General features: G+C 54.3%; 2 protein-coding genes across 4 annotated transcripts in view; both read left to right on the top strand.

The window, feature by feature from the left end:
- The window catches only part of CUX1 (cut like homeobox 1), a 271,238-nt gene extending 255,561 nt beyond the window's left edge, over positions 1–15,677 (top strand). The window contains exons 15-23 of the mRNA XM_027690778.1: positions 4,139–4,275; positions 4,714–4,780; positions 5,982–6,094; positions 6,686–6,802; positions 9,032–9,115; positions 9,392–9,448; positions 11,586–11,666; positions 13,636–13,700; positions 14,162–15,677. Of these exons, the coding sequence (XP_027546579.1) occupies positions 4,139–4,275; positions 4,714–4,780; positions 5,982–6,094; positions 6,686–6,802; positions 9,032–9,115; positions 9,392–9,448; positions 11,586–11,666; positions 13,636–13,700; positions 14,162–14,213 (773 nt within the window). The 3' untranslated portion in view covers positions 14,214–15,677. The remainder of the gene's footprint in view (positions 1–4,138; positions 4,276–4,713; positions 4,781–5,981; positions 6,095–6,685; positions 6,803–9,031; positions 9,116–9,391; positions 9,449–11,585; positions 11,667–13,635; positions 13,701–14,161) is intronic.
- A 10,673-nt stretch (positions 15,678–26,350) lies between these two features.
- The window catches only part of SH2B2 (SH2B adaptor protein 2), a 24,916-nt gene continuing 24,070 nt past the window's right edge, over positions 26,351–27,196 (top strand). The window contains exon 1 of one of the 3 annotated variants that reach the window (XM_027690756.1): positions 26,351–26,368. The gene's annotated coding sequence lies outside the window, so the exon portion shown is untranslated. Of the gene's footprint in view, positions 26,369–26,736; positions 26,786–26,987; positions 27,055–27,196 lie in introns of those variants that run through there. The other 2 variants (XM_027690754.1, XM_027690755.1) reach the window with 2 other exon arrangements.

Below are 27,196 nucleotides of genomic sequence, written 5' to 3'. Positions count from 1 at the left end.
CAGTTACTTCAGTCTCATGGATGTGGAGCAAGTTACAGCCTATCTCACCCCAAGGTGATTTATTCATCTGTCTGTATCCTCAGTAATCAAGCCACCATCTTATGGAAAGATTGCCTCTCATTTATTTATGTCTGGCCTTATAACTTCAAACTAAGTTGCTAGTGTGTCTTAATTTTCTCCATCTGTGAAAACAGATGCTGTTTATTTTGGATGATTTGCCAAGGGAGCCCAATTGCTGGGGCTTGTTACGGGAGTCAGAGTTGCTGTTGCTCCGTGGCAGTGCTGGGCTCGTGGTCTCACAGGCACTCCCGATGAGCCCCAGCATCTGCCAGGCTCCCTGTTCCCCTCCAATGTGCCTGTGGAGACTGGGGCTCTGGGATTGTTTTCCTCAATATTCACTGCAGGGATTTAACCTGCAGGTTTGGAACGGCACAAGGCCAACGGGGCTGTTCACAACGAAAGAAGTGTGAGATTCAGCTGAATCTTTTATTCTCAATTTAGGACTGTTTTGTTTTCACTCTGTGTGAGGCACCTTCATTCTCACCACGTGGCCTGTCCACACGCAGATCCTTTATGTTCTTTCTAGGAACACACATCCCATGGCAGTGTCATCCCTGGCTGTCCTCCTCCAGCAGTGGGTTGGAGGTACATTTAGACTTCCCAGAACAGACATCTTCTTTGGATCACATCCTTTGTGCAGAGGCTCTTTCTGATCACCCATTCAGTTTGGGGCAAGATACCACTGAATCAATCATCAAATGGTTTAGGTTGGAAGAGACCTTTAAAGGTCACCAATTTCATGGGCAGGGACACCTTCCACTGGACCAGGTTGCTCAGAGCCACATCCAGACTGGCCTTGAGCACTTCCAGGGGTGGGAATAGTCCAGTCTCAGCTTCTCATTTCCCGTGTATCAGACAAGGATAAATTGGACCTTCCTGTGCCTGCCAAGGGGACACTGGAGCGTGGCACCAGCCAAGGTAGGTGGCTTCTGCCAGCGTGTCCTGCCCAGTTGCTGCACTACTTCACTTTTCTTTGTGAGGTGATGGCAATGTCAGGCCCAGTTTCTCCACCACCTCAAAAGACAGAGTTTGAGGCTAAAGTTACCGTTCTTTAAAACTCAGTTTCCCGGGGCTTCACCTTCTTTGTCCCATTATCTTCTGCAGTACCTCTCGGTCTTCCGCAGCGTTTGAGGTATTTGCACATCTGAGGGGTCAGAGCAAAGGTTTTCCAGCGCAGCAGCTCAGGGAAGACAAAGGCAGATTTCCTTTTGCTGGATCTCAATGCCAGAGCTGACCTGCCTTCCTGGGAGAGGCGTCCACCCGCTGCTGGAGGTGAAGAGTCACTGGCAGAGAAGTGACGAACCCGCGGGTGGTCACGGCCCCTTTGAAAAAAGAAAGTTATGATTAAAAAAAAACCACCAAAGCCCCGCTGTGAAGAGTGACACTGATAGAGGGATGAGAGAGAAACTGTGCATTTGGTTGCTTTCAGTGTTAGACATGGGTCCAGTCTTTTCTCTTTGTGGATAGTTTGTAGAAGACTGGCCAAGGCCGAGTGAAACCTAAGGGAAGGAAGGATGCAGATTCCTTTAAAACTGGGAGATGTGTTTCTTTGGTCAGCCCTTTTTCTCTCAAGCAAATTGAAAAACTCAGTCCATGTAACTCAAAAGCCAAAAGTTACATGACTTTTAAGCAACAGACCCAGGAGGTGGGACCCAGGGCTTGGGTCACCTTCTGCAGGATGCCAAAGCTCAGCTCTGCAGAGGATTTTTGGGCAGGATGGGAGGCCAGGGAACATGTCCTGCCCCAGGCAGCCTCCGCTGTGCTCCCAGCGTGGTGCAGCCTGGGCACAATGCTCAGCCCTGCCTTGTGCAGGATTGGGCCCCACAGCCCATGTTTGACCAGTAATAGCTCCCCAATTACACTTTACTGCAATTTAAAAAGACTGCCAATTGAATAATTAACCGTAGGGAAGAGGTTTTCTTCTTTCCAAATCTTGTTAATGCAAATATTTTGCATCAGGCCACCCATGTTTTGGAGCAGGCAGCAACTCCCAATTCCTGGAGAAACACTGACCTCCAGTGGGATGTGCCTTTAGCACAACCACTTCTGCTCAATCCTGAGCCTTTTATTGGGGGCTATAAACTAAATATGGAGAGGGGAGAAAAAATAAATCCATGGTTTGTGTTCAAAGCATGTGTCACCTCCACTTCCCTGCAGGAAGCCTTGATCCCTCAGAATAACATGGATAGGACAGGAGGAATGGCTTTAAACTGAAAGAAGTTTATTCAATCTAGTTTTAGATTGGATGTTGGGAAGAAATTTTTCCTTGTGAGGGTGGTGAGGCCCTGGCACAGGTTGCCCAGAGAAGCTGTGGCTGCCCCATCCCTGGAAGTGTTCAAGGCCAGATTGGACAGGGCTTGGGCCAGTTTAGTGGAAGGTGTCCCTGCCCGTGGCAGAGGTATTGGAATGAGATGGTCTTTAAGGTCCTTTCCAACCCAAACCACTCTGTGATTCTGTGATATGAACACAGAAATTGTGTTTCATATAATGGAATTGTTTAGATTGAAAAAGACTTAGGATCATTGAGCCCAAGCATTACCCCACTACTGCCACCACTGTCCTCAGGTGCCATGTCTACACAAAAAAGGGGGGAATTTGCACCAGCAAAGCCCCTGCTTCCTGGGATAGCAGCGTTGGCTTTGGGCATCACTTTGTTCAAGCCTCCATTGCTGCTACTCTCAGTCCAATCCTTTGGCCAGGGCATCACACTCTGTGCAAAGACTCCCCTCCACAGCCAGTTTTGGGGTGTGCAGGTTGGCTGCCAGCCTGGCAGGACTGGGTGAGCTGGAATTGAGCTGCACTCACATTGCACCCCTCATCTGAAGGCTTCAGAGAGGGTGGGAGCCCCGGGGGTGCAACAGCCTGCCCTCATTGCCCCCTCAGCTCAGCTGCTCCCCAGGCAGCCTCTGCATTTCTTGCTCCCTGGCTGTTGATAAATGAGGATTTTTTTTTTAATTTTTTTTTGCCTTCCAGCTGTCTGGAATTCAGGGGAATAAATACAACAGGAATTATCAGGGAGGGACTGGAACAGCTGGAACCTGAGCTTTCACCCACCTGGAAATCCAGGCACAGAGGGACGTATCCTGCGTCCCTGCAGTGGAGATGCTGGTGGTGCAGAGCACCAGCTCTGAACCTGGAGCTGAGCAGGTTTTTCAGCCAGGGAGAGGCCCAGACATTGCTGGCAGCGAGGGAGAAGGTGAAACAAGTTGATTTCTGCTGCAGGACAGTTCAGGGATGGATTTGCCAACGGAGCACGGAGCTTGCCCTGCAGTGCTGGTCCTGTGCCTCTCGCTGTAGCTGCGTTTTGGCCCCTGCACATCTCTCTGTTGCTCCACATCTGGGCTGGGGTTATGTGAGGGGAATGAGAGGTTTTTGTTTTGCTCCTGGAGCATTCCAGCAGCGCCTGTTGTGGTTTAGGGTGTGGGTTTTACTCTGGGGGGCAACTGGAGAGAGGGTTCCTTTGTAGAAACTTGGCTGAGCAGGGATGCTGGGGGCTGCACAGCCTGACCCAGCTCCTGAGGGCAGGAATGGTCCCACCTGAGCCCCTCCTGAGAGGTGTCCTCCACCCTGCTATAGCCCCCCATAGTCGCCATCCACCCCATGAGTGCCTGTCCCAGCTCTCACAGCCGGGGATGTGCTGCCCAGAGCTTCTTCCATCACACCTTTCCCGTGCAGACCAGACCTGGGATTCCATCTGTGGGCCTTATCCCTCTGCATGTCCCACTACTCTGCCCAGCCAGGATGCTGCCAGGTACCCCTGGGGCACCACAAATACCTTGCTGATACCTTTGAAGCAGCTGTACAGGTAGCTGCCTGCTCCCATTGCCCCTGGCACTGGGATGTGGTGCTGGTCCTGCCCAGGGACTGTGCCCACCCTGAGGCATCACCAAGGTGGGAGGGACCCCTGGTGCTGATCAGGGATTGCTGGTGTGCCCTCAGAAATGAGGAGAGAATGGGGTTGCTGCCCATGAGTTGGCTCTGGTGTTCCAGGTGGGAATTTCTCAGGTTTTTGGCGTCTGCTTGGCACAGTGAGGGGGTTTGGGCCCCCCCGGGTGACAGCCCTGGCTCTGTTTTCCAGTGCGCTGTGCAGAGCTGCAGATCCAGCTGACAGAGGCCGTGTCCACGCTGGCTGGACAAAAGGAGCTCGTGGCCAAGCTGGAGCACGACCTCAGCACCATCCAAGCCCTGTCTGCCGTGCACCGCCCAGATGCAGAGGTAACCCCGGCCCTGGCAGCGGGCAGGGAACACTCCAGATGGCCCCAGGGGTTGACTGTCACTGCTGGAGGGTCAGCAGCAGACCTGAGGGGTGTTTACCTTCTCTTTTTTTTCCCTTCTTTTTTTTTTTCTTCCTCTTCTTTCTTCCTGACAACTCACCCAGCAGAGGTTTGCATTGTGCCCTTGCACTGGGGTGGTGCTGGCGTGGGAGGGGGTGGTGGCAGTGGCATCCAGGACCCATCCAGCCCTTCTTCCCAGGCAAAGGCTGGGATTTGAGGTTGAACACCAACCTCTCCATGTTGTCTCAGTCTTGGTCCTTGCAGAGTGCCTCGTGGGTGCAGGTGTCAGGGCAGTAGCAGTGTCCAGGAGGGGTTTGCTTTGTCCAAGCACCTTTGGGTGGGTGGGAAGTGCTTAATCCCTTCTGCTTGTGCTGCCCAGGGCGCTGCCAGCCCCAGCCTGGAGAAGATCCCTGAGCCCATCAAGGAGGCCACAGCGCTGTTTTACGGTGAGAGGCGGGTGCAAAGCTGGGGCTGTGCTGGGGGGGACACCCTGGTGCCACAGGCAGGGTGTCACTTCTCCAGGGATGGCAGTGTGAGGGTGATCCAGAGCCAGCACAGGCATCACCTGCCCAGCATGTCCTTCACTGGGACCATGATGGGTTTCCCATGCTGGGCATGGCTCATCCATCCTCCAGCTGCTCCCGAGGTGGTGCAGCAGGCACGTGCCAGGCCTGGCTCCGTGCTGAGCTGGTGAACCCAGGCTGAACCAAACACCCTGTGCTCTGCCTCCTGCTCTTCCCACACCAAACCCCTCCAGAGACAGCGAGTGAAACATTTCCTTTACATCAGCTCCTGTGCTGAGGTCTGCAGGAGAAAATGAATCGAAAACAAATAAATCCTGGCTCCTCTGGAAAAAAAAAAAAAAAAAAAAAAACAAAACAGAAAAACAAAACACTTCCTTTCCTTTTTTTGTTTTTGTTGGTTTTGGTTTTTTGGGGGGTTTTGTTCTGGCTTTTTTTTTGTTTTGTTTCGAAAGGTTTTGAAAACACACGATAAACAATATCACAGCAACAGTCCCACCAAGCCAAACAACCTGCAGCCACCCATCCTGCTCTATGAATAGCTGCTCTGTGCAGCCAGTTGAGTCATGGCCTTGGGGACATATTTCTCCTTGGCCCTGGATGCCTCCCACTGCCGGGAAGGAAGAGCAGGAAGGATTTGCCACAGACCCCCCCCAGGCACCCAGAGAGCCCCATCGTGGGGGGCAACCATGTGCGGCACCCCAAATTGGGTTCCCAGGCACAGCAAGCTGGTGATGGCTGCAGGGCTGGGGTAGGGGAGAGAAGAGTGTGGATGGAGGGCCTGGTTGTGGCTCTCCGGCTTTTTTTAGGGCTGCAACTGCTGCAGAAGCTACAGGAGAGAGTCTGGTAGGGATGGAAGGGTTGTGGTCAGGGAAAGGCAGCCATGGGTTGTACCAAATAATGCAATTGGTTTTCCTGTGCATTTCCAGGATAAGTCCCTAAAAATGAAAAAAAAACCTCACCCAAACCATAAACTAGTCCATATTGCAATAACTGTGTACAGGAGTTTATCTGGGTGCCCCCAAAGTCCCTCAGTGTCAATGATCCAAGGGAGGATCTTGGGCAAGCCCTGGGGCGGATGGTGGGCATCTGCCAGGTCATCTCTCATGCCAAACCTTGTCCACAGGTCACCCTCCATCCTCTGGCACCTCATTCCCTGAGGGGCAGGTGGACTCACTCCTCTCCATCATCTCCAGCCAGAGGGAACGCTTCCGGGCCAGGAACCAGGAGCTGGAGGGGGTATGTCTGGTGGGGAGGGGGCTGTGGGACCTGGGGCTGCTGCTTTAGTGACCTGCAGGGAGTTTAGTATCAGCCACTGCAAGCAAGAGGAAAATATATTCTGCTGTGAGCAGGCCCAAAGCCTCCCCCAGCCCATCTGTGTTGCTCCAGTTTGAAAGCGGGTCCAAATCCCTGTAGCCTCATGTGTGTTTGGCCCCCTGACACAGCATTTGGGGGTGCCATGGAGAAAGCACGTAGGGAATGTGGTTTGGGGTAAAAGTCCAAACTGAAGGACTCAAAACAAGCTCAAAACAACCTTTTCAAAGCCATCAGGTTGGCTTTGCACCTCCCATGGGGGCCATGTCTCGGCCCAAAGCCACCCACGGCTGCCTCAGCCCTTCTTTGGGCACAGAGGGATGTGGTTCTTCATGGTTCAGGGGTGGGAGCCCCATTCTGCCACACCCAGGGCAGTTTCAATTTGGGAGCAATTGTAACTCAAAGACAGGGGATTTTAATTGCTGAGGAGGGACTGAACCCTGGCCAGATGCACCAGATCACCCCCAGCTCCTGCCTCCCACCCAGTTAGATCCCGTTTTCCCCTCCTTGCTGCAGGAGAACCGGATGATGCAGCACACGGTGCACGCACTCCAGAGCGAGCTGGACAACCTCAGAGCTGACAACATCAAGCTCTACGAGAAGATCAAGTTCCTGCAGAGCTACCCTGGCCGGGTGAGTGTCCATCTGTCCGTCTGTCTGTCTGTGCTCCAGCTGGGTTCACACACATGGACAATCCCCAGGCTCAGACCATTGCCCCACAGGAGCAACGGGGAAATTGCACAGTACCCACATTCAGCTTGTGTGAAAGTTGGAAAATAGGAGCTAATTGGGGTGGAAAAGGGTGCAGTGCTCTGCCTACAGGAGCAGGGACCCAGCCTCTCTGCTGGGAAGGCCGTTTTGAACTGTGCTGGAGGGTGTCTGACATCTTCTAAGCCAGAAGCTCAAATTTCCTCCCTAAAATTGCTGCTACACCCCACTTTCATGCTCATTGCTGACCATGTGATGCTCCAGCAGGCAATCACAGATGGTCCTGCCTGACCACACAGACAGCAGTTAAGCTGGGACCTCCTGCAATAAATCCCTGCAGTTAGAGCCTGGAAAATTATCCTGTCCTACCTGTGCTCATTCCTCACCACCCTGAACTTCTTGTAGCCAGCAGAGAGGGCTGCTCCCTGGCCAGCCAGAAGACAGACAGTCCCAAAAGAGAAGAAAGCAGCCCAAAAACATCCCAGCAACACCAGGAAGAGGCTGGGGAGGGAAAACAGACTTAGCTGCAACCTGCTCTGCTCGTGCTGTGTCCCTCGGGAGGTTCATCCCTGGAAATCGTGGGGGTTTTGCAGGCAGGTCAGGGTGCCTGGAAGCTTTCCCTCGCAACCACTTCCCTGGTCAGAGCCAGGCTGTCCTGACCTCGGGCTTTCCTTATAACTGCAAAAGTCCCACTAATGGAGGGGACACCAGTTCCCTGCCATCCCACCCCCCTCTGTGCTCCCTTCCTGTGCTGCCTGGACCGAGTCCGTTTTATTGACAGATACTTTAATAGCATTTGGGTATGGGAAACTCCTACAGCTGTGAAGGACCTTATTTGGTTCTTTTATTTATGTCTCAGTGATGACGCCAGGTCACCCCCTCTGACATTTTTTCCCGTTTCTCCTGCGGAATATCATACCCATGTTTATCCACGGCCACAAGGCAACCCCTGCATGCCATTGACATGAGCTCAAAGAGCAAAACCCTCCGTGGCAGCAGCGCCGGGGGATTGCATAATTCACCCCCTAATCGGGCATGTGACACGTTAAAAATACTCCTCAGAGATCATTCAATAAGGCCAGGCCGTGGCGAGTTCGTCGCCCCTAAATGGGGAGCTGCTCTCACCACGGTGACCTGTGGGATCAGATTGCGGGGTGTAAGGGCATATTTGCTAAAGGTTTACACAGCAGAGTAACAACCAGCCATGGTGGCTGGGCAGGGCAACCCACTGCACGCAGGAGCAGGTCCAGAAGGGCCTCGGTGAATGCCTGGCAGGGCAGAGAGGCAGAGAGACAGTGCTGGGCAGAGGGGTGGATTAGCACCAGAGCCCTTGAGCCAGAGCTTGTGCCCGTGCCCATGCCCATGCCCATTTCCATGCCCATTTCCAGGCTGGGTTTGGGTAGGAATGATGTGGAATCTGCAGTTCTGGTGACCTGCAGAGGCAGCGTTGGAGGAAGGGGGAGCAGAGATGTGCAGGCTGCACGAGCATCCTCGGGGCTTGCTGCTGCCAGGGCTCTACAAGAGGAGCCTCTGTCCCAGGAGAAGGATAAAATCCAGTCTGTCTGAACCCACCCAAATCTTTCCCTTCTTTGCACTTCGTTTTCCTTGCCCTTTGCCCAGCTAAGAACAGCCCTGTGTTTAAAGAATGATTTCCTCCTCCTAAACCTCTCCCTCCTACATGGCCCAGCAGCAAAGGAATTCAGAGAGAGATTTGCACTAGCCCAGGTGGAGCTCTCTGGGGTGACAGAGAGGACAATTATTTCACAGAAAGGGCAAAAAATAGGGAGTCACAGGAGAAATAGGGAGTCCCCATGGAAGAATCCCCTAACGTAACAACCTGGTCTAGTGAAAGGTGTCCCTGCCCATGGCAGGGGGGTTTGGAACTAGATGGTCTTTAAGGTCCCTTCAACCCAAATCATTCTACAATTTTATGAAGAAAGCTCTTTGTTCAATAGCTCCTGTTGTGCTTCTCCTTTCCAAAGGGGAGAGATGCTGTCTGTCACAGCTCTGGGCTGTGCTGCTCCATCTTTTGGGGGTCATTGCTTCCTAATGAGGAGCCCAGGGGGACTGCAGGCCTGTGTCCCTGTTCTGGGTGTCCACACACCCCTTGCATCCCGGTGCCCACTGGTTCTCACCCTGCCTTTGCTCCCCCAGGGCGGCAGCAGGGACGACACAGAGCAGCGCTACTCCTCCCAGTACGAGGAACGCCTGGACCCCTTCTCCTCCTTCAGCAGGAAGGTAAGAAAAGCCCATGGCTCTCTCCTGTCTGCTGTGGGATCATTGTCCAGCTGGAATCCAGGGATAGGACTCTGAAAGAATAAAACACACTCGAACGCCATCCACTTCAAAAAATAAAAAATAAAAGTCATTGTGCCCCCGGATGATGTCCCCTGTGGCTGGGGGTGGTGAGCATATAGGAGCATCTTGGGGCATAGAGCTCCTTTCCTGGTTTGCAAACCCCAAATTTGGCCCTTTGAGCCTCAAAAATCAGCTTCTTGTACGGTTTCCTTGCAGGAACGCCAGCGGAAGTACCTGAGCCTCAGCCCCTGGGATAAAGCCACGCTGAGCATGGTGAGTGGGCTGCACTGCTATGCACGAGTGGGAGGGGAGAGGTTTTTAGCCCAGCTCCTGCATGAGGAATGGGGCTGCTGGGCTTGGCCTCAGGCAGTGAGAGGGCCCCATCCCTGCTCCCCCAGCCCGGGGTGCAGATCTCACCAGGGCCATGCTGGGGCTCAGTTTAGGAGCAGTCGTTTTCTTCCCTTGCTGCCCAGGGCAGTGGTGGAGTCACCATTCCTGGAGGGATTTAAAAGACATGTAGATGTGGCACCTGGGGACATGGTTTAGTAGTGGCCTTGGCAGTGCTGGGGGAAGAGTTGGACTCGATGATCTTGGGTGTCTTTTCCAACCTACACGATTCTATGATTCTGTTCTGTGATTCCAAGCACCTCTCCTCTGGTTTGTAGCGTGGCAGAGGGGCTCAGAGCTGCACCCCCAGCCAAGGGCTGACCAGGGGCAAAGCCTCTTTGCTCAGCCTGATCTCCCTCAGAGGAGACTCCCCCAGAGAGTCCCAGCACCCCACACAACTCAGGAGCAGAACTGTGAGGGGCTGCAGAGGGTCCCACGCCCCAGGGGAGATGCTCTGCCTCACACAGCACAGCATCCTCAGGCACACAGTGATTTCTTATTGCATTCTCCATAAAAACCTCTTCACAAGCCCTGATCCTTCTTGCTCTGGTTCTTCCTTCCAAAAAGCGTGAGGGAAAATACTGGGGAGCTGTGGTTTCTGCAGCAGCTCCTTGCCTGAGCTGCAGCGGACAGAAGAGCTGCTGCTGCCACTGCAGGTTTGAGCTGCCATCTCTTAGGGATGAATGCTACTTTCTGAGATAAAATGTGGTTATTGAGGAAATCTGACTTATATTTGAATTTGAGATATTAGCAGCAGGCTCAGGATTGGGTTTTGGCTGAGTTAACCCCCAGCTATCCGGCGTAACGTGGGACCGCTGGTCTGCAGCAGCCCCAGAACACAGAAATGTCTTGTAATAAAGGCAGAGTTGTCATTTGCATAAAAACCAAGCAAATGCCAACATGAATATGGATAGTGTGGCGTGCCAGCACCACGGAGAATTAATGAAAGGCATTCACAAAAAAACTGACTTAGGGGAGTTATTCCTTGGGAATATTTAAGAACATAATCTTGTTTGTTACAGCAGCCTCCGCCGTGGCTGTGAATAGCAAAGATGATTTCAGCCCAGAATGGGTTTGGTGGGAGATCTGTGGGTTTTAATGCCAGCTTTGGAAAGCCCGTGTGGTGGTTGGGGAATGTGCTTATGTCCATAATGAGTCCCTGGGTTTTACAGCAGGAATAAAGAGTGGCTGTGAAGGAAGGCAGGCACATCCTTTGCAAGCTGCTCTCCCAGGCTGCGGCTGCTCCTGACTTTGGCTCTTTTGAAGGGATGAATGTGAAGGTTTTCCCATTGGGACCCTGGTGTCATGTGCCAAAAGGGCTCAGACATCATCAGGGGCCGGCTGTGGCCTCTCCAAAATGAGGGGCTGGAGGGCAAATCATCCTAACCCCACAGGGTTTCAGTCCCTGGAGAGCTTGGACAGCCCTGTGTGCTGGCACTGGACAGGCAAAGGTGGAGGGTAACTCTTTCAGGACAGACCTTGCAGAGCCAGAGACAGGGGACAGCAGGACCAGCTTCTAGGAGCAGCCTTGGCTCCACTGCCCTGCAGAGGAAGTGATGAGGGGATGCTGCAAATCACAAGTTGTTTGAGCTCATGAATTAAAAATGTGCAAGACTTAATTACTGCCGGGGTTTCTCTCTGGAGCAGTGCTGAGCCACAGCAGGCACTGAGTCAGGGCTGGCACAGCAGGAGCAGGTAGAGCTGCTGGAGAAAGCTGAGGTGAAGTAACTTAAAATATCACCCCAAGAGAGTTTTCAGTGGGGGAAAGCCCACAGTTTGCAGCCCTGGATTCACCTCGATTTGGGCAATTTTGGGCTGAGAGCATAGGCACTTGTGCAGCCACCTTGAAGGAGCTTGACTGCTTGGAGGTGGGCAAAGCATCCCCCCTCAGTGTGTGTTTATATAGGGTCTAGCAGGAACAGGGCCCCAGTCTTGCTCAGGGTCTCTCTGAACCTGTGCACAGGGAGAAGTGGTTTCCACTGACCCACATTAAAACGGGATTTTCTGTTCTGCTCTTCTGCAGGGGCGGCTCATCCTGTCCAACAAGACTGCTCGTACCATTGCCTTCTTCTACACCCTGTTCCTGCACTGCCTTGTCTTCCTGGTAAGTGTGGGGGCCACAGGGGGTGGACATCCCGATAAAATGTCTGCTAGCATCCCCTCCAGGGGGAACTGGGGTTTTTTTAGGATGTCATGCCAAGTGAGTGCATTGCAGAGGGTGTATCAGTGGTTCCGGAGGCACAGTCCAGACAGGAGTGTGGGCAGCACAACTCAGCAGGGACATGGACATGCCAATAAATATCCCCCTCAGCTTCATAGAGCAGGAATCCCACCCTGGCTGGGCACAGGCTCGCCCAAGGGCAGGAGCTGGGGGCTGTCTGTGTGTTCGTGTCATTCCTGGGAACAGCCAGGGGTTGTGGTGCCACTGTGCAGGGAGCTCACAGGGCATTTAGTGTATTCCCAAGCTTGTTGGGGAGCAACATTCTGGTTAATTTTTGTGAATCTAATACCATAGCAATTTTAGGAATAAAATACATCCCCCTGAGCCCACACTGCCTGTTTCTAGAGCATGTTCAATTCCATTTTCCTATGCCTGGGTCCATCCTTAACCTCCTGCCCAGTGGAGTTCAGTTCTGTTTGCTGCCTCTCCAGGGATGAGCTCTGGCTCTGTTTTACAAAGTATTACACTGTAGTACTCTGTATTATTGAGCTCTAGTTCTCCCCATGTTCCTTATGTGTTCTGTGGCTCCAAATTTCCCCAACTGTACATTAGGGTCAAAAACAGAGAAGCAGAGGTTTGGTAGGAATGGAGGCTTGAGCCAGCCTGAATCCCTTGGGAATTTGTCATGATGCAAACTCCTCCTATATCCTTAAATCCTTGCACAGTTTCTGGGATTTTGTCATTTCGGGGGGGAAAAAAAGCCAAACAAATCATCAATAATTCAATGATGAAAGGAGATAAAAGACAAATCGGAACAATATTTCTGTCCTGATCTCAAAGTTAAAGTGTTATTTTGGGGAGGAAAGGAGCAAAGGAAATAAAAAGTTAAACATCATTAAAATTTAAAGCTCTAACCTAAAAAAAAATAAAATAAATAAATAAGGAAAATTCATAAATATTACATGGCTGGAATGATCTTGCATCATCTAGACACAAAAGGGCCTGAAATTCAGCACCCAGCACTGCCTGGGCTGGACACACACTGTGTGTTCTGCAGGGGACTGGGTGAAGCTCCATCTCCTCCATCCCCATGGTGGGAGCAACATCTTTGCCACTGATCCCAGGAGACTTTAATTAATCCTAATTTAGAGGCCTGCTGGTGGGTGTAACACCAGTGTTTTCCTGGTGATAACAACAGTTTACAAATCCCCAAGGCTTGAATGAATCAGTCTGGGATGGGAGGGCTTCTCCCTCTTTCCAAACACCACCACTGCCTCCTGAGACCACAGCTTTGTAATAAAAACACAGTGGCATGAAAGGAAAAAGGAGCCAAGCTGAGCAGTGCCCTTCCTTAAGCCTGTTCCAAAACACATCTCCATCTATGTGCAGCCTCGAGCTTTATTCTGAACCCCTGCAGCCACAGCAGCACTGCCCCAGCAAAAATAACCCACTGGAAAAGGTCATCCTGAGGGCAACCACTGAAACACACTGGGGTTCTCCACACTGGGGATCTTAGGATCATGGTTTGGGTTGGAAGGGACCTTAAAGAGCAACCAGTTCCAACCCCCTGCCATTAACAGGGACACCTTTCACTATCCCAGGTTGCTCCAAGCCCCATCCAACCTGGTGTTGGACACTTCCAGGGATGGGGCAGCCACAAATTCTCTGGGAAACTCATGCCAAGGGCTCACCCCCCTCACAGGGAAGAATTTCTTCCCAACATCCAATCTAAACCTGCTCTCTTTCATTTTGAAGCCATTCCCCTTTATCCTGTCACTCCACACCCTCATCATAAGTCCCCCTCCAGGACAGGATGGCAGAGATGGGCTGGCACTGTGGTGACACCGGGTGTTGTGAGGACAGGCAGGGATGGCAGGTGAAAGCAGAGCAGATCACATTCCTTCCCTTGCAGGTGCTCTACAAAACCGCCTGGAGCGAGAGCGTGGGACGGGACTGCACCGCGTTCTGCGCTAAGAAGTGAGTGTGGGGACAGGCTGGGCCTGCCCAGCCCAGCCCTGGGGCTTGGCTTTGGTGGGCAGAGCATGGTGGTTTGCAGCAGACTTTTTGGGCAGCGCTTGGAGCACCTCTGTCCTGGAAACAAGGGCAGTTCATTGGGCTTTAAACCCAATGAGAATGGCCAGGAAAAAAAGTGCACGGAACAAGGCAACCACCTGTGTTCAGTGGGATGTTCTCCAAACCCCTTCCTCTGAGCAGTCCTTGCCCAGGAGAAATCCTGGTAAAGGCAAAGGTGATCCTGGAGACCCGGGTCAGTTCTGTGCTGTGACTCCCTATGCAGGTCCAGGTGCTGCTGCCCGTGGCTGGAGGAGAGCGCAGTGCTCATTGTTGTGGATACTGCTTGGATTTGGAGCGGCTCCTGCTCAGCCACAAAAGCACTTTGATCCTTGCTGCAGGTGAACGTGGCTCTGCTCTTTCCCCAGGTTCGCTGACCACCTCCACAAGTTCCACGAGAACGACACGGGCGACATGTGACAGTGACAGCTGGACACGACGCCGCTGGCGTCAGCTCCGTTCCATCCTGCAGCAGGATCTGTCCCTTCTCCCCTTTCAGCTGCTTTACTATAGCTTTGCTTTCTGCTTTGTAGGATGAAGGTAGTGACCCCCCCTGCTCCCACCCTTGGAAATCAAAAGCCTCAGCTAAGGGAGAGTTGTTTTGCAGGACACGGGGGGCATTTTCAGCCCTCCCTGGAAGGGCTGCAGCAGTTCCCGTGCCCTCACAGTGTCCCAGAGAGCTCAGTCTTCACCAAAAAACATGGAAAATGCAAGATCAGAGGTGCTCCTCTCAGATCCACATCTCTCCCCATCCTGTTTTGACTCCAGTGCAACACTGGGTGGACTAAATTTAACCAGAAATGGGGGGAAAAGCCAACCTCCTGAACTTGCATTTTCAACTGTTGTGCTATTTGAGAATTCCCATTTTGCTCTGGCTCTGGGAACCTCCTGCCCATGCTGCTGGGCACCAGCAGATGCTGTTCTTGAACTGGAACCCTCAGTGTGGGAATAGTTAGAACTAGTTAGGACTTAATAGGCATGAATGGAGGTGCTGCTGGTCAGGGCTGATCTCACAAGGATGCTCCAGACTGTCCCTGCTGAGATGTTTCTGACTCCTTTAGGAAACCCCAAATCAAATCAAGCAATTGCTGGTGGTGGATTTGCCAGGTGATGAACACTGGGCTGCTAATTTGGGTTGATTTGGGAAGAGAGAGGCAATAGGAGATGCTCCAATTAAAAAGAGCAGGTCCCATCAACCCCCATTCCTGCCTCAGCTCGCTGTGACCGCATGGTGAGGGAAGGTATTAGCTTGTTAACGTGGTCCTCAATTAAAATTCCCCTCTGTAGACAGGAGAATAGCATTGCTTCCAATTAATATTTCATTGCGGATCCAGATCTATTCCCACTCCCGTTGCTGGGAAGCCAGGGCCTCTAACGGAGCGTGCAGGCAGCAATAGGCTTCACATCTGCCACAGGCAGCCCGGGTTTATTTATAGGAGCTGTGGCCTGCGGCAAAATGTAAAATGCTCATAAATTGGAGGGAGGGATAAACCCTGAGGGACCAACCTGCACCTGTCCCGCTCAGCACGGGGTAAACTGAGCCCAAACGGAAGGGAGGCACCCACAGATGCCAGCGAGGGGTGATGGGGTGATGCTGCCATAGCTGGAGACCTCTTTGTAAACTTATCAACTTCAGATATGGGGGAGATGAGCTTTGGCTGTCTGAAATCAGTAGCTGGGAAACGTGATCCGGGGAAGGGTGGGCTGCTTGTTGAGGCTTTGTTGGGAAGGTTAAATTTGCTTTTTTTAGCAGCTGTATGTTCTGTCTTGGAATTGCAAAACTTCTGCAGCTATTCACACTTGTACTCTTCATAAATGACTTAAAATAGATGTCAAGTTCTGCAGGACAAGTGATAAAATAAACTTAGCCATGCATTGACTGGGTGGCTTTTGTGCTCTGCTTCCTTTTTTTTTTTTTTGGGACTTTTGATATTAAACAACTGAGAAATGTCCTGCTTGAGTCCAAGGGCAGAGTGTGCAGCTAATTTTAGAAACCCATTACAGCAGCTAAAGGCAGTGATGTCTCGCAGCGCCGGGAAGGGCAGGACCTCTGTCCCTGTGTGCTGGAGTTGGTGTCCCAGCTGCCATGAATACAGGCATCCCACAGGCCTGGTGAAAGGCTCTGGTGAAGGAGGGACCATGGGGATTGAGCCCAGGCGGATCCAACCCTTGAGATATTCTGTATATCCCCACGTGGCTGTTGGCAAAAGGCACTCAGGCTGAATGGTGTAAATTTGCCTGGCTAATTTTGGGAGAGCTGGTCAGGATCCCCCTTTTCCTCATCCTCCTTTTTCTCTGCTTTTGCAGCCCCAGGGGAACCGAGCAGCCCCAGCCTGGCAGGGCTGGGCTGCTTTTAGGCTCTGTCCTTGGATTTTAGGCACAGCTTCCCTCAGCCAAGCCTGGCAGTGCGAGGGTGTCTGGGGAGGGTCAGGAGCCCACACCATAAGGGGCAAAGAGCAGAGGGCTGTGCCAGAGGTTCTGCAGCTCCCTGGGATACCTGAGTCTCACCAGTCCCCTGGAGCTGCCAGATTTTGTCCCTCGGGCAGAGCTGTCACCTCCTTACCTCCAAAATAAAAATGACAAATTGACTGTTTTGTCCCAAAATCCCTCCGGGCAGGGGGCAGGCATTCGATGTGGGGTGTTGTTTTCTCTCCTAATCTCACTGTTTTGCAGATTCCAGCAGCTCCTCCTGCGTGGAACCTGCACGTCCAGCTCACCTCGGCCCCGCTGGCTCATCCCGGCCCCGCTGACCTCACGGCAGCCAAGGGATGTCCGGGTGTCCCGGGCAGCGAACAACAGCCGCTCCCAAGAGCCCGGCTTTGGCTGCCAAACCCTCTGACCGGAGGCAGGGAAAGCCTGAGCTGGAGAGGGCTCTCGGGTCACTGCCCGGAGCCTCGGCCAAGTTTTCGGAGCTGCTTTCTAGAGACGTGCTGGAGGTGACGGGCTCGGGCAGGGCCGGGGGGTGCGGGGCTCCGGGGGATCCCGGTCCCTCCGGGCAGAGCGGGGTGTGCTGGGACAGGCAGTGAGATGCTCCTGTGCAGCACGAAACGATATCCTGCAGTTTTGGTGCCTGGGAAGATGCCCTGCATCTGAGGGGTGTCCTTGGGTGTCCAGGCAGAGGGAGATGGCTCCTCCAGCCGCCTGGACCTCCTGGCACCCCCAGCCAAGGTTGGCATCACCGGCAGTGCTGTGTCCAAACCTCTTTCCTCCAAAAAACGAAGCAGTGGGTCAATTAGAGTAAGCAGAAGCCCCTGACTCAGGCAAGAGCTCTAAACCAGCTCACCCTGTGCAGAGGTTGCTGTAGGCAGCAGGACAAACACCCCTGTGGCCAGAGGGGAGCAGGAGCAGGGCTGCCCTTGCTATTCTGGCATGTGTGGGATTTGGGGTACAGCTGACTCCTCATGGCCTGCCTGATCCATCACTGGTTTCTCGGGTGTCACTGGCTGTGCTGGGTTTCAGGGACACACTCCATTCTCCTTACAGTCACCTATAGACCTACACCCCTATAGACCCTCACTCCTGAGGCTCAGCAGGCCCTAAACCCCATTTTCATCCAGGTTCAGAGGGCAGCCCCAAAGCACCCCACAGCCTGTCCCTTTTCAAGAAGGCAGGGAGGGAAAATGGGAATGGATTTTTTTACTAATTTGATTTGAAAACCACTTTTATCCCTGAGTGATTCAAAAGAAGAGGATTTCAGTGACCCCTTGCTCTCCCTTGATGTTTTAAATTTAATTATGGGAAACAATTTTAATTAGTATTGACAGATATTCGGGAAAATAATTACAGGCAAACCTGTGCTTCTTATATCTATTTAACCTGTGAATCTCCCAGTCCATCTCGGAGACCCAGGCTGAATTTCGGGGGTTTATCCAGAAATAAAGAGCTCCCGGGGAAGCTGGGCTGGCTAACGAGATAACAGGCTGCTCACATCTGGGTCACAAGTTCAGTTTTTGCTGCGGGCAGAGGAGACGGGAGAGAAATCTCTGCCAGGATGTGGCCAATCTGTCGTGATCTTGGGCTGCAGCGCTCACCCCATCGCCCCCCTCGGGCAGGGGCGAAGGAAAAGGGATCCAAACCCACTCCAGCCCCGTGCAGGGGATGCCAAATGCCCTGGCAGCGCCAGGAGGAGCGGGGCGATGCGACGCCGCGCGCAGGGCAGCAATTATCGCAGTGCTATAAAAAACCCTATAATATGATTTTCTAAAGGTCTCCAACCGGGCGCCTCGCGTCCCTCCTCTCCGCTTCCCGCTGGCAGCGGGTCTCCGGAGCCTCTGACACACAGGCAGCCGACGTGTTTGCTCCCGTTCCGCAAATGGAAAGGGGAGATCGATGGGTTTGAGCGCTGCTGAACGCAGCGGAGCCAGCGCCTGGCGCGCAGGATGCCAGCGAGACTCCCCGCCGGCAGGAAAGGAGCTTCCAAACACAAACACGGGCAGAGCCAGCGCCGGCAGGAACGCGCCGCCGGGGCAGGTTATTTCAAGTTCAGGGTGTACCCGGTAAACGTGGTGGATAAACAGAGTGTGGGGCTGGGAGCTCGCAGGGTCAGCACACGGACACAGCCCACACGGGAAAAAAGGAGATGAGGTATAAGGGGCTTGGAGTGTGGCGTGAACTCATGGATAAGGCTCATATGGGGAAAAAAAGGAGGAAATATATAAGGAGTTTGGGTATCTGGAGGCAGGAGCCTGAGCAGCCTGGCCATAGGGATCGATCAGTATTTATTTTTGGAAGCGCAGCTCTAATTATCCACTGGAAGCAGGCAGGGAAATGGTGCTGGATCCCCACCACCGGGTGCCTTTAAATCACAGCTGAACATCTGTCTCGAAGACATGCTCCAGTTCAGCTGGGAGATACGGCCACGCAGCAGGAATTATTGTCCAAGGATGAACATCACAGCTTCACAATCCATGAACCATCATCCCTCTCATTTCTTCCCTAATAGATGGAACAGATGGGGCTGCTGGTTTTAGCTGGACTGTTTTAAAAAGGACAGCAGGGTTTGGATGCCGCGAGCTCCCTTGGCCAGGGTGCATTTGCCATGGTACTCTTCCTAGTGCTGGGACAGGGTGTGAGAGGTGACAGCAGCTGGCAGAAGGATTCTGGGACACACGGGAATTGCAGTGGGGTTATCCCGATGCTGAAATTGCAGCAATGGGGTGTCACCATGCCCTGCTGCAGCAGAGCTGGGCACCTCTGCCATGAGCTCCCTGTTGTGGAAACCCCATAACCCTGCTAATGGGGACCCCTGTTATGAAGTGGGATTTCGGGTGAAATCCCACTTTCCGGCAGGCGAAGGCTCCTCCGCACTGGAAGGTGCCGGCTGGTAATAAGTGTTTTATTGCTTCCTGTTGTGTGAGACATCTGATGGCAAGCCGGGGCCGAAAGCTGGTGCAGCATATGGAGTGGCCCCCCCGTCCTCCCCCTCCGCCTTATTTACAGAGTCTCCCTGGAGATGGGCCTCGCAGGCTTTTCCAGCTCGGAGAGGAACCGGAAAAATATTTACCTCGCTCCCCCCTCCCCAAAAGCCTGTCCTCGTTAAGGCAGGAAGAACCTAAATGAGGCACATGAGGTGGAAATGCTGTGCTGGCACAGCGGGCACCGGGGATGCCACAGGGGCCGTGGGCAAGGACCGTCCCCAGGGGACGCCTGTGGGGACAGAGCCAGTGCCAGGGGCTCACCTGAACCCCAGCCTTTAATTTTCCAAGGATGTTTAGGCATCCCACTGCCCCCCAGGCAGCACCACAGCCCTGGAACAACCTCCTCTGACGTTTCCTCTTGCCCAGAATAACCGTCCCCACTGGCAGCAGGGGCGGCCGGCACGTGGCAGCCAAAAATAGCCGTGGAGGGAGTGGGGGCAGAGGGGAACCCACACACCCCATGGGGGCTTGGCCAGCTCCCCAAGGCAGGCAGGGCCAGGCTGGCAGCACCAGGGTCTCTGTGGGAGTTGAGCATCCTGCTGGAGAGGTGCCCCCCAGGCATCCTGGACAGGCACGGCCAGTCAGGTCATCGAGGGAGGCGAAGCCAGGTGGGATTTATGAGATGTGGAGCTGTCCCGGGATGATGAGAGCCCCGGGCTGGCTGGGGGGTGCACCCCAGCAGCAATCCAGCTGCAGCATGGGGCTCTGGGATATGCCCTCAGCATGCTGCCCCCCCCTCCAAATCCTTGCCCTGAACACCCAGGATCTGGGGCCTTTTGGGTGTCTGTCGCTATGGAAACCCCTTCTCACAGCGCTGGTCCAGGCTGAGCCTGCCAAAGCCGCTGCCTTGGGAGGGGGAGATGCTCAGGTGACGCTCAGGGAGGTGGTCCTGCAGGTTCCAGCCACGGCAGGATCAGGGAAGGGCCCCAGAAGAGTCTCCTGGGGAAAGAAAGGGCTTTGTAGGGAATAATGATTTTTTTAATAGCCTCGTGGTGGTTTTAGAGGCTTGGGAAAGATGTTTAGCTTAGAGGACAGATCTGGGCTGGACCCACATGAATGATCCCACTGATATCCTAAAAAGGCTTCACTTTTGTGGGACAGAGAGCCAGCAATGCATCCTCCTCCCTCCCCCATCCAGGAGAGAGATCCTTGCCTTAAAAAAACTGGCTTTGCTCTGCAAACTCTGTCCCCTCTGCAGCCTAATCCCACCGAGCATCCCACACCCGGGGAGGTGCCCGGGATTGGGGTGGGAGCAGGCAATTCCCCTGCAGATGGAAAGCCCCTTGGGGCCCCCACTGATGGAGGGGACTCTAACAGCACCCCCACAAGCAGATGCTGCATCTGCCCGGTGCCTGGGGACAGGATGGGACCTGTCCTGTTCCCATGTGGTGTCCCCTCCTCCAAGCTTCCCAAGGTGGGGAGAGAGCTGTCCTCACTGACCACCTTCCAGTGCCCTGGCCCAGAACTGGGATTTTCCAGGCCTTTTTCCCAGTTCCCCTCTGCACACCAGCCCCTGCAGGTTCACAGGGTTATGGAATTCCCCATCTGCTGCTCTGGGCCTGGTGGCTTCGCTTTGGGAACTCCTTCAGGGGCATTTTGCCCACCTCGCTGCTCACGCACACCTCACCCCAGCACCCCACGGGCTGCTGAAAAGATGGAAGAAGCTTTCAAAGCTAAAGGGAGGGTTGGGATTTTGGAGCTGCTAACATTTTTAAGAGCTGCTCTGAGTCCAGGCAATGATGGTTTTGCCTTTAATATTTAATGTTTTTTACTGAACACACGTGCAAGAGAGCATTCAGAGCGGCTGCGGGAGAGCTGGGCACTGCAGGAATGCCAGGGCCAGCCCAAACCAGCAGTGTGGGGATGCTTCAAAGCCAAGGTTGCCAGAAGGGCATTTTCCAGCATGTAGGAAAGGCAAACCCCTGGAAAACTGCAATGAAAAAGCCACTTGGACCAGTGGGAAATGCTGGGGAGCAGGAGCAGCACGGTTTCCCCTGTGGTTTCCAGGTGCAAGAAGCTCTTGTTGCTGGAATGTTTGCAAGACAGAAAGGTGAAAGCCTTTTTTCTGTGCCTGAAATCTCAAGGGGTTTGGCTCCCACTGGCTGAAGGCTGCAGAGGGCAGAGGGACCTCTGGGATAATGGAAGCCTGGAGCAGCAGTATCAAGGGAGCCCATGGCTGTGTGATGCCCAGGGAGAGCAAGGGGGAAGGATCCAACCTGGACAGACCCTGCAGGAGAGGATGTGGTGCCGTGGTCCTCGAGGTGAACAGCTCCATCATCCTGTCTGTGGGTCAGGACCAGCAAAGTGGGGGCCCCAAGCCCCTCCCCAGGCACAGGCCACCAAACAGATGCGGCTGCAGGAGGTGACTGAAGGGTGATGCTCCTGCAAAAGCCCCTGCTCAGGCCAGCACAGCCACGGAGGGTGTGCAGGAAGGCTTTTTTAAGCCTTTTCCTCCATGGCTGGTTCCTACACGGTCTCTGAACAGGCAAAACAAAGCCTCTGACACCACTTCTCAAGCACAGCCCCAGCAGAGCAGAACAGCACAAAGAAAAGGGACACTTGAGAGACAACCTGCGAGCAGCTGAGAACCTCTGACCTTTTCCAGCAGAAACAGGAGGTGGTTTGGAAGAGAAGGTGCAGAAGGTGCCAGTCCCCCTGGGAGAGACACAGACCTGGTCAGGGCAGGCACAGCCCTGGGGAACAGAGCCCTGTGGTGAGAGGACGCAGGAGCAAACACACTGGGGTTTTTTGGGTTTTTTTTTTCAGCTGTGTGGTCCCAGGTGTGAACACAGCACAAGGACTGGTCTGTGTGCCCGTCCCGACAAGGGGCTCTGCCCCTGCTCACAGCACTTCCACGCTTGGCGAGCTCCCCACCTGTGCTCTGCCAGCGGGCGCCGAGGGGGGTTGGAGCACAGGAACAGCATCGCTTTTCATTTGCATCAGCAGGAGGAAGAAGAGCAGCAGCACCACCAGCGCCAGGCTCCGGTGGCTTCCCCGCGGTGGCTCGAGGGAGGGAGGTGTCCTCGTAGGTGTTGTTGTGTTTCTGAATGCGCCTGTTTCTATTCAAATGTACTCCCTGGAGATTTAAAGCAAGCACAAATAGATCCTGCTGGGGCGGGGTGGAGTGTCCCGAGGGGCCTGGTGAGCTCCATCCCAGCAGGATGCAGCAGGAAATACTTGTAGTTCTTGGAGGCAGAGACCAGGCAGAACAAAACACTTTAAGATGGGAAATCTTGAGTTGTGTCTGCTGATATCGAGCTGGACACCCCCTTTTTGCTTCTAATTCTGTTTCCAGAACCATTGGGGATGCAGAAGGATCAAGCCCTCAACCACTTCTCCACCTGACAGTGTGATCAGAAGATTGCACTCCCTCCCCACTCATCAACTCCAAATTACTCCTTTCCATCTGGGTCGGACACTGAGAGGCCACTGAACACAACCCTGAACAGATGTTTGAAGTGCCGAAGAGCCGTGATGTGGTGAGGGACAGGCTGTGTGCACACAAGAAGGATGTGGGATGAACTGCTGATGCTGAGAGCTGGCTGACCACTCGCTGGCATGGCTCCTGTGCTCAGCTGGTGCCCTCCAGCTCCATCCAAACTCCATCAGTTATCCCGGGGGAAGACGAGGATGGGTTTTGGTCCTGTTTTTGTATACCTTTCTGTTTGTATATCCTCCTGTTTGTATATCCTCCTGTTTGTATATCTTCCTGTTTGTACAACCTCTCCCAAGGAATTTCAGCTGGTCTGGCTTTGCTCTGGTCTGCAGTTGGGCTTGTCCATCCTTGTGGTCATCCTGGGAGAGCATCATTTGACCAGGGCTGTGAAGACACCCTCGGGAAGGAAAAGCTCAGGTTGCAGAGGAAATTTTAGCCACAGTCTTTGTGTTGAAATGAAAGGGCTTTGCTCCCTCTCAAAGGTAAGTCCTGAGTCCTGGTGTGAGGAGGAGAAGGGAATTTGCACATCAAGGTCTTCCCATCAGTGAAGGCTCCTCCAGCCTGCGGCCTGGCTGTCAGTGCCTGTTTGCCTCCTCCAACACACCAAAGGATATTTTAAAGCAATTTCTCCTGCACAAATAAATACAAACCCAAACCGCTATTTCTCCTGGTTCTTTCTCTTTTCCCTTTTCATCCCTGTGACATCTTCCTCCAGTAAATCCTTCCCTTACATCTCATTAGAGGCTGCTCCTGGACAATTTGCAGCTGTGACAGCCCTGGAGACGCCTGGGGCCTGTCTGCCTGGCTGACAGCTCACATACGCACCCGGATTTTGCTGTGCCTGCGCCACAGAATGGTTTCATGGCTGGGCTGCCCCAGCCACGGTCGTCTCCAAACTTCCTTTCCAGGCTTTTCCTGGGATGCTGAACAAACCCCTTCACCTCCCGCCCCTGCTTTCCTCCCCCTAACACACTCCCCTCTCCCCGCTGTGGCTTTGCAAACCCACAGCATTAGAATTTTGCATGAAAATCTGCAAGAGCATCATGGGCTGCACTCCCCGGATAACCCCCCGCCTGCCCCGGGCCGCGGCGAGGTTGGAGGCGATGAAATCAAAAATAACCGGCTCTGCCGGGAGGCGCGGGTGGCGGAGGGCGCTGCCGGAGCTGGCACCGCTCGGATGCCGGATGCCTCCGGGCACAGGATTTCAAGGGCACGTCACGCTCCAGCCGGGCGGCTGCCAGCAGCCCTCCCCAGCACTGGCTGAGCCACTCGCTTGACTCCTTCCAGCGATTTTTTTTTTTTTTAAGGCAGCTAATAGCTCCGAGGGAGTCCCGGAGTAATGAGAATTGGCAGGAGCGAGCAGATATTAGGTTTATTCACCACCAGTTTTAAATCATTTAGCAGAGCAGAAAGGCCGTGGTTCTACAAGCAATGTGTTGTTCTGCTTTGCTCGCATCATGGTTCCTATTAAAAGGGGTTAGTAGTGAATGGGGACAGGGGTGTCCGCGAGGGGAGCGGTGCTGCTCTGCTCCGCCTCCCGGATGGGACAGGGACGAGCGGGGCCAGAAACTGGGGACCAGGATTTGAGCCAGAGCTCATCCCCGTCGACAGGAGCTCACACAGGCTGCAGACCGGGGCTCGTGAAGAATTTTTGTCCCACCAAAGGCAGCCTGTGGCTTCGGCTTAAAAATAAAGCCTTAAAAAGGCAATTTGGGGAGCTGGCCCGGGGATGCTCTTTGCGCAGCAGAGCAGGGTTCCTTGGGGATTGCTGAGAAAAGTTGCGGGAGAAGTTAAACTTTCACCCCGGCAATTATTGTAAATCTCCTTGGTCAAGGCCCAGACCTAAAATTAGCCCACGAGCCCTTTTAAAGGTTGGGATTTTTCCCTTGATTTTTCCAAGTGACCAACCAGCAGCAGAGCAAACTGTGCCCTTCCACACTCAGAGCCCTGGGGCGTTTTTTAATTGCAGCCCCGGTGCTTTATGGAAGCAAGGCCTGGCCTTCCAGCCTTGTTTTACACATCCTGAAACAAGCAGCATCCCACGGAGGGAGAGCAGGAGAGAGCCTGTTATGTACCAAAGCCTTTGCAATCACAAAGCACTTATCCTGCTTCACGGAAGGAATCCCAGCATCCCAGCCCTTCCCTGGGCTCCTGGTATGTTTTGTGCTGTTTAGTAAAATCCGGGAGTTTAGTAAAAGCTGGGATGCCGGGCTTCCTGCTGCTTGTATGGGAGCAGCAGGATCATCTGCCTGGTCTTTTCCCTTGGAGGGTGGTCTGGGTGGTCCCATGGCATGGGATTGGCACGGCATCAGCTGGGAATGCTGGACCCGCTCCATGCAGCTCCCAGCCCTGCTGCCAATCGATAGCGAGTGCAGTGAAACCCTTAATGAAATTCCAGCCTAAGAGACTATTGATTGTGTGTTTTCTTTAAAAATGTATATGAATGGGAGAGAGGCTTTTTGGAGCAGAGGCTGGGGAGAGAGGGGGGAGTGGAAACACATTGTCAGCCGCCGTGGGAGGTGGGTGATCCAGGGTCACCTGCACTGAGCAGTGGGATCCAGCCCCTCTGTGACCATCAATTCATCCTCAGAACACCCCCGGGAAGGGAATCGTAGAATTGTGGAAACATTTAATGGTTTGGGTTGGAAGAGACCTTAAAGATCATCTCATTTCAATCCCCTTGTCATTTCAAGCCCCCAACCTGGGCTTGAAAATGTGACCAGCCAGAAGCAGGGGTGAACATCCACCCAACATCATCACAAAACCAGCCATGATGGAAAGAAGGAAAGAGTCCATGCCCTGGTCGTGCCTCCTTGGCAATGCTTTTGCAACCCCTCCTTTGGCCCATGTTTCACACTGCTGCCAAAAACACAGCCAAACAAAAAAAGTGGTTTTGGAAGATGCTGCTTTGGGGGAAGAAAAAGCAAACAGGGCATCACTGTGCACCAGCCCTACAATCAACCTCACCCCTTCCCATCCCCTCTGAGCTCTCCCAAACCAGCCTCTCCCCAAGTCTCCCCAGATTACACCTGGCAGAGCAAGGGAATAGCGAGGAAGCATAATAAATAAATAATAATAATGACAAAAAATCCACCCCCCTCTCCACCCCTTACATAACCAGTGTTGTCTTAATCCTACAGGTGCTTTGCAGAAGTAAAAAGGATTTGTTCCTTCTGCAAATCCTTTTTTTTCTTTTTCCTTTTTTTTCTTTTTTTTTTGGTGACTCATCCTTATCCACCCGTGGACACACGACGGGGAGGCTGGGGGGGCTGTGCAGGGTCTGGGAGGCTGTGTAATCCCTCACTACATCCCTTAAACCTCTTGGGGTCCAGCTCCCCTGTCCTGGGGTTCCCCCTGTCCTGAATCCCCTGGCAGGGGAAGGTGCTCAGAGATGAGCCCCCAAAATCCACCAGCAGGACAGGAGAGGTGGGCTCTGGGGCTGGACCCCAAACCTCCCCCTGGAGCCCACTCCAGTCACAGTGTGCTGCCTTGTGACCCCTGGGAATATGGGGGTGCAGGGGGACACCCCAAATCCCCTCTCCTGTGCAGCCTAACAATGAGTATTGGGCTGGTAGATGGGGTGAGAAAAGGCTGTACCCCCTTCTCAAGGCACAGGGGTGTCCTGCCAGGATTTGCGAGTCTTGGGGTGCCCCCTGAAGGTTTGATGATCTGAGGATCCGAAGCTTCCCCCAGGCATTTGGGGCGGCGCCCAAGGATTTCAGGTGTCCCTGACCGGGGTTTGGGTGCCTGTCCGACGATTTAGGGCCCCCACTGAAGATCTGCGGTTTGGGGCACCACCCGAGGACTTGGGGTGCCCGTGCGAGGATTTGGGGAGGCATCCCAGGATTTGCGGTGCCACCGACATTTGGGGCGCCCTGGCTGGCGCGGCCCCCACCCCAGCCCACGTGCTGGGTGGGGGTGGGTGCCCACCCCGCCGGGTGCCGCCCCTGGGGGTCCCCAGCCCGGCGCGCTGCGAATCGAGGGGGGCGGCGGGGCCGGGCGGGGTCCTTTAAGGCGGCGGGGGCGGGGTGGGCGGTGCGGGGGGCGGTGCTGCCGGCGGGGCGGGGGGCGGCCGGGCCGGGCAGAGCCTAGCCGCGCTAAGCCGAGCCGAGCCGAGCCGGAGCAGCGAGCGGGGCCGGGTGAGCGCATCCTCCGGTACCGGCACCGGGGGGCGGCGGCGGAGGGGCGGAGGAGGGAGGAGGGCTCTTGTTTTCCCGGTTTTTCCCCCCGCCCCCGTTCAGGAGCGGACCCCCCCACCCGGGAGAGGGTCCCGCCCCCCCTCACCCCCCCGCCGCTGCGGCGCGGTGCAGCCGGGAGGGTCCCCGAGCCGCCCCCTCCCCTCGCCGCCGCCGGGCCGGGGGCTGCCGCCGCCTCCCACTCCCCGCGGCTGGGTCATCCCCCCCTCCCGGTGAGCATCGGGCCCGGCGGGGGCGGGAGGGACGGCGGGGGGCGGTGATGGGGCAGACCCGGCGGTGCCCGGCTCGGCCCAGTGCGCCCGGGGATGGGGGGCTGCCCCAGGGATGGGGGGCTGCCCCAGGGATGGGGGGCTG

The sequence above is a fragment of the Neopelma chrysocephalum genome, unplaced genomic scaffold (genome assembly GCF_003984885.1).
Source record: "Neopelma chrysocephalum unplaced genomic scaffold, ASM398488v2 Primary Assembly neopelma1_82, whole genome shotgun sequence".
Lineage (NCBI taxonomy): Eukaryota > Metazoa > Chordata > Aves > Passeriformes > Pipridae > Neopelma > Neopelma chrysocephalum.
The sequence above is the reverse complement of the archived record's forward strand: the minus strand, read 5'-3'. Positions and strand labels throughout refer to the sequence as shown.